Genomic DNA, 7,016 nt, shown 5'->3' with positions numbered 1-7,016 from the left:
GTTTATAAACAAAAAAAAAAAAATTTTTGAAATTGATTTTTTTCTCTCAAACTTTTTTGTCTATTAGGGAATAGTATAAACTATTTTCAGTACGAGTAGCAATATGCTAAAATTCGTCGTTTTCGGGTTATGATTTTTATACCTTTCATGAGCATGAAATGGTATTATAACTTTGGTCCGATGTTTGTAAGTACCAGAACAAAAAGAGATAGACCCATGAAAATGTATACTTATATGATCAGAACGTTACTAAACTATCGCAGTTTTCGTATTTCTGGAAATTACCGTTATATGGGAAGTGGGCGTGGTTAGAGTCCGATTTCACCCATTTTCAATGCCAACCTACCTTGGATAAACGGAAACCTACATACAAAATTTCGTTGAGATATCTCAATTGTTGCTCGAATTATCGTGTACACGGACGGACGGACAGACAGACATGGCTTAATCGATTTCTCTTTTCATTCTGATCATTTATGTATACATTTGTCTATATCTATCTCTATTCGTTTTGGCTGTTACAAACAACCGTTATGTGAACAAAATTAATATACCCTTGTGCACAAGTGTGCTTGGGTATAAAAAGTAGTTCTCCGGATCTGCGAGCATTTGAAAGTGTGGCGCACGAACTACCAAGGTGCATCCATACACAAGGTGGTGGCAATTGCAATATAAGTAAAAGTCCCGTGTATTTTGTTATTGCTTTTTGGTACAGGAGGATGTTAAAATGAAAGGGAATAAATAGGAGATAATTTTCGTGATTTCGTTGTGTTGACATCCTAAAGTTGGCCACTTCGTCTTGGATGACATTCTCCTGTACTAGTGTATAGACGAAAATATCCAATCAGCTGATCAATCAACACCACCTTGTATTGATGCGCCTTGCATACTACTGCTTGAATGGGTCGGATCACCATCTTGGTTCCGTTAGTTAGCTTGATCAGTCTGCATCTAGTTGGCTGCCCTTCGAAATCTGCATCAATGCTTTCTTGGTCAAAGTCTAGCTTTTTCACATAGTCCGGATCAAAATTTATTTCGAACTCCAGCAGGCACATGTCAGGAAAATCAAATCCTGCTCCTGTTTGCGTAGCGTTCGATGATGTTAGCACAAATACCGATAGCCTGATTTCCTTCAAATCGAAGAACCTGATATCGCTGTTCAGGTTTTCGAGTGTTCAAGAACACGCACTTTCTTGAACTCGACTTAGAGGCAATGGCACAGGCGATACACGCATTAAGATACAGATACTTGTCGCTCCTTCAAAATTCACATACACGATTTGAAGAGTTTTCCGGCGATATTCCTCGGCGATGGCTCACTTTTCGAAATATATTTCGAAATGTAATTAGCGATGGACTCATTTGAACCACATGGTTGAATGTCCATATTGCCCATCCAGAACTCCAAAATCTTCTGATTGTAATTGTTAACCCACCTCTCATTCGCTGATTGCTTCAAACTGCAGAATCGTCCACCATTTCTGATGAATTCATCTGAACTCGGAGGAACAATACGGGTCTGGTGGCATGGCTTGCCTGGGAAGGCAAATCGGCTCGTCTTCGAATTGTTCTTGAAGCATGTGTGTGTGGTGATGCATCTCGTTACGCATGACAAGTGCTCGTAAGTCGAAATCTTCTTCATCAGGCAAGTTGCATGAAATCACTCTATCAACTAAAGCTAGTCCTTCCGATATTTCGAAGGATGGAGGATTTTCTATCCATACGACAAGATGAAGATGAGGGCTTCCACGATTCTGGAATTCGATCTGAGACTAGTAATCGATAACCGTGCCACCAAGAAGCGTGTCATTGTGCTGTATTTGCTTCATAAAAGCGTTGACACGAAGTGAAAAGTGACGGCTCAGCACTACAGGATATAATACAAGTAAACGTTGCACGTCAACAATATTTAACTGGGCTGGACTTCGCTCTCTCATCAGCAATGAGCAAAGCCATGCGCATATCAAGCCAGTTGAGGTCATTAGAACTCAATGTCATAAACCATGTTGGAGGGCCTAGGAAACGAATGAATGCTACCAATTCGTTGCGCGCCGTACGCCAGTAAGAAGCCGATCCTCTAAGATTTCTGAGATGTAGGTGTAGATCTTCTACGACGCCTTCTTGTCCGCGAACGGCCCTGCCACAAGCGTTGATTGTGGACTGCCCTCGATGGAACTCAAACATCGAGAGGGCATAGAAGAGATAATCGGTCTTTTGAAAACGAGTATCCGTACTAGAGGGCTGCATGAATTCATTCAAAACGGCTTATGAGTTATTCATATACAAAACGAATGAATGATTTTGGCTTAACATTTACATCTAAACACTTCAGTTGCTGTTAGCGGAGTGACTACCGTTTATTACTCTTTCACTTTCTTTCTTATTACAGAGTGGCACATATAACATCTCTCCCCAGCTAGTTTTAAGTTAAGATTTTCTAACAAACTAATTCATTTTCATTAATGGAACTTAAAAATATAAATTGTGCATCAGAAAATTTGTAATTCTAGCATTATTTAGTTATTTACTTACAAACTCAAAAGAAATAATTATACTTATTTATGTAAATCCATATGCTTATCAGTGTGTGCGTTTTATTGATATTGCCATATATCTGGTTGTTTTGAAATTCTGCTTGAACGACGGATTTCGGGGCTAGATGGAGCGGAAACATGTACTTCGCTTGCTGACGATGTAGGGTCAGATGATCTCGCAATCGATGTTTCAGCCTGTTGCTCATAGCTATCTTCATTTCCTCGCTGCTGCTGCTGATGTTGCTCACCTTCGACACGATTTCCTAAATCTTGTCCCACACGGCGCATTTGGTCAGCATGACGTCTCCATGTCCTATTGTCGTCCAGTCGCACCTGGTAATGTAAATTTCCTGATGATTCTAGCACTTTACCGAACTGCCATTTATGCGTTGAGAGGTAATCTCTAACAGCCACTCTCTCCTCCTGGGAAAATTGTTTCTTCGGCTTCTCTGGTTTCGGTAAATTTTTTTGAGAACTTTTAGTCATTAGGTCTAATTTTGTTTGAATTTGAATGCCAAGCATTAACATTGCCGGAGACTTATTTGTTTCAGGATGAATAGATCGCCGATATGCCAACAAAATCGTATTTAGTGCCTTTTTCACATTTGCTTCTACGGCCTTAGCTGCCTTCAGCTTTGTCTTCAAAGTCTGGACAAAACGTTCTGCTTGCCCGTTCGTTGCGGGATGGTAAGGGGCACCTTGCTTATGCTGAATACCATTTCTCTTTAAGAAGTCTTTGAACTCACGGGAATTGAATTGAGTTCCGTGATCAGAAACGATTACATCTGGTATTCCGAAAGTTGCAAGGATTTCCTCGCATTTAAGTATCGTGCTTGTTGTCGTTATATTCGGCATAATGTGTACCTCCGTCCACTTTGTGTAAGCGTCAACTAAAACTAGGTAATACCTTCTTAAAAAGGGACCTGCATAGTCTATATGCACGCGCTCAAACGGTTTGCTTGGCCTCAGCCAGATATGTTTCGGTTCTATCTTAGCGGACTCAGGTCTCGTAGCCTGGCTCTCTAAACAATTTGACACCAACTCCTCAATATATTGGTCGATACGCGGCCACCAGCAATACGCTCTTCCTAAAGTTTTCATTTTTTGTTATTCCGAAATGAGCAGTATGTAACTCATCTAATACCCTTTTCCTCAGCGTTTTAGGAATGTATACACGAATTTCCCTCAAAAGGCATCCATTCTGCAACGAAAACTCCGCTTGTGATACTCCGAACCGTTTTCTGCGGTGCACACACGGCCTACTCTCAGACTATGCACCAAGTCACGAATCTCTACTTCTGCCTCCGTTTGCTCTCGTAATTCATCCAGCATAACCGGTAAATTTGTTATAATCTCGCTCTCAACCACATCAACTTCTTCGGTATATTCATATGTATCTTTAACTGGTAATCTCGACACTGCGTCTGCATTAGCGTTGCCTGTCGAAGTCTTCACCTCTATGTCACAGTTATACGAAGATAAAAATGCTGCATAGTGTTGCATTCTTGTGGCTGTGAGCGTTGGCAACCACTTTTTCGGCGATAATATTTGTGAGATAGGCTTGTTGTCAGTAATTAACAAAAACCTTCTCCCGAACAAATATGGATGAAATCTTTTCACTCCAAAAATTACTGCATACGCTTCGCGATCGATTTGACTGTAACGCTGCTGCACTTTAGTTAAGGTTTGAGAAGCAAATTGTATTGGTCGTTCAAAACCATCATGATAGCGATGGCTAAGAACCGCACCTACGCCTATTGGGCTTACGTCAACAGCTAATACTACTGGCAGATTAGCGTCAAAGTGTGTCAAAATCATATCAGACTGCATTTGACGTTTCACTTCCTTAAACGATGATTCACAATTTGCATCCCAATGGAATTTCACGTTGTTCTGTAACAGGATATTTAATGGATAAATCAATGTGCTTAAATTTTTAATAAAACGCCCATAATAAGTGATTAATCCGATGAACGATCGTACTTCCTCTTTGCTAGTTGGTGTTTTCATCTCTTGTATCGCTTTGACCTTGCTTTGTGCTATATGTATGCCCTGTGCATCAATTACATATCCGCAGTACTCAATGCGATCGCGCATAAATTCAGATTCGTCAATGTTGATCCTCATGTTATGGCTATTAAGTCGACGCAAAACTTCCTCAATGCGTTGAAAATTCTTAGCATCGTCTGAAGCCGTCACTTTGATGTGTTCTAAAAACACCGTTACTCCTGGTATGTCGTTTAACAACTGCTCCATGAACCGCTGAAAAATTGCCGGCGGACATGAAACCCCAAACATCAATCGTGTTGGCTCGTAAAAACCCTTGTGCGTGCTCAGTGTTAGTAGATGTCGGTCCTCAGGATGTACTTCTAACTGCAAATATGCTCGCGATAAATCAATTTTGCTGAATTTTTTAACCCCCAGCTACTTTACAGAATAGTTCGTCTATGGTGGGCAGTGGATGCTCATCCACAATCAATGCCTTGTTTACCGTTACCCTGTAATCTCCGCACACTCGTACCGCCCCGTTTTGCTTTGGCACCGCCACAATTGGCGTAGCCCATTCGCTACTCTCAACTTTTACAAGCAAACCTTCAGCGACCTGTTTGTCGATTTCACGTTCGACTGCATCCCATAAGGCAAATGGGGTACGTCTAGCTTTCTGTGCGATCGGCACTGTGTCTTTTTTAATGCGTAACCGAGCCTGAAAGTTTGTTATTCTCCCCACTGTTGGTGAAAATACATTAGGAAACTTTTCGCGCAACTTTGAAAGGGATGACTTGTGTTGGTCTTTTTCTTTAATTGAATAAACTTCAGCGCATTTCTTGTTCATCAGCCTTGCCCAATACAAACGGACAGCTTTCAGCCATTCACGCCCTAACAATGGTTTCCTATTAGCTCGCACAATATAAATCTGTTACTCCTATTTTCTGCCGTTTTTACTTTAACCCGTATGCGACCAACGCAATCCAATTCCGTGCCACAAAAGCTTAACAATTGTGTATCGCTAGGCAAAACTTGCAATTTAGCGAAATATTTCTTTGCGTCTACCAAACTTACAATTGTAACAGCTGCTCCTGTGTCAACCTCAAACTCTATTTTAACTTTTTCTACTTCTAATGTATACATTAGTTTGTCTCTTTCTCGCTCATTGTCTACACTCTTTATTTGTAACATTTCTTCTACTGTACGGGTCGTTTCACCAGCAACGTGGTGAATTTGCTTGTTTTCTTTCTTGCACATTTTCTGCAAATGACCTTTTACATTACAGCGGTAGCAGACGGTATTTGCATACTGACATTTTGCTGCTAGATGACTTGCACTTCCACACCGAAAACATTTCTTTTTACCTTTTTGATTTTTCCGTTCCTCTTCACATCTCATCTGCTTACTTTTGTGTGTTCGTACTTCGTTCACCATTTCGCTACTTACTGTTTGATGTAACTCATTTCCGCCATTTTCTGCCACTTCAAACGCTGATGCCATATTTGATGGTGAGGTCGTTTTCCTCCAATAACACTAGTATACAAATTTTGATTTTGAAAAAGTATTTTCTAGTGTAAGTAGCTTTTTTTATTTATGTTGACATACTGCATACGAAATTACAATTATATTTTTTTAATTAGTTTCCATTTCTTAAAAAAAAAATTTTAAAGTTTTTTGAAAAAATAACAGAAATTATACCGTTATTTTATTCATTAGTAGAATTGCGACGTGGTTTCTTCGCTGCCCTTTTGTACTCTGCTTCTGGAGTATCTCGATGAATAGTCCAGCAGTAATCCGCTAACATTGAAACGTTCCACTTGCCCTGATATCGTTTTTCCATGTTAGCGATGTCCTGGTGGAAGCGCTCCCCATGTTCATCGCTAAAGGCCCCACAGTTATCCGGAAAGAAGTCCAAATGAGAATGTAAAAAGTGGATTTTCAGGGACATGTTACAACCCAGTTCTTGGTAAGATGACAACATATTTTCAATAAGTTCAGCGTAGTTGTCGCTCTTCTTATTTCCCAAGAAGTTTTTTGTCACGAGGCGAAAATTGTCCCAGGCTTTTTTTTCTTTGCCTTCCAAAATAGTGTCGAAGTGTTCGTCTTTTAATAAATTTCTTATTTGGGGACCAACGAATATACCTTCTTTTATTTTAGCCTCACTTAATCTTGGAAATTTCTGGCGAAGGTAGTGAAAAGCAGTTCCATTTTTGTTCATTGCTTTTACGAAATTTTTCATAAGCCCTAGTTTTATGTGCAGTGGTGGAAGTAACACTTTTTGTGGGTCAACTAAAGGGTTATTTTGAACATTTTTCATCCCAGGCTGAAGTGACTGACGATGAGGCCACACTTTTTTTGTATAATGCTGCTTTCTGTCACGACTGTCCCATTCGCAAAGAAAGCAACAAAATTTCGTATAGCCTAATTGTAGTCCAAGTAGAATAGCTACGACTTTTAAATCTCCGCAAATTAGCCATTGGTGATCATTATATTTTA

General features: G+C 40.1%; 1 protein-coding gene across 1 annotated transcript; it reads right to left on the bottom strand.

Annotated features, from left to right (window-relative positions):
• Window positions 1-2,594: 2,594 nt before the first annotated feature.
• On the bottom strand, window positions 2,595-3,389 carry LOC108361485 (uncharacterized protein K02A2.6-like). Its single transcript, XM_017614104.1, has one exon. The coding sequence runs from the start codon at window positions 3,387-3,389 to the stop codon at window positions 2,595-2,597; it is 795 nt and encodes a 264-aa protein (XP_017469593.1).
• Window positions 3,390-7,016: the final 3,627 nt, after the last annotated feature.

The sequence above is a fragment of the Rhagoletis zephyria genome, unplaced genomic scaffold, assembly GCF_001687245.7.
Source record: "Rhagoletis zephyria isolate East Lansing unplaced genomic scaffold, Rhagoletis_zephyria_1.1 Rzeph_scaffold_00775, whole genome shotgun sequence".
Classification (NCBI taxonomy): domain Eukaryota; kingdom Metazoa; phylum Arthropoda; class Insecta; order Diptera; family Tephritidae; genus Rhagoletis; species Rhagoletis zephyria.
This window is presented reverse-complemented; position numbering and strand designations above follow the sequence as displayed.

What these genes read in the sequence shown, in the direction of transcription:
- LOC108361485 (XM_017614104.1), bottom strand. Translation starts at nt 3,389, where the DNA reads ATGCCGAATATAACGACAACAAGCACGATACTTAAATGCGAGGAAATC.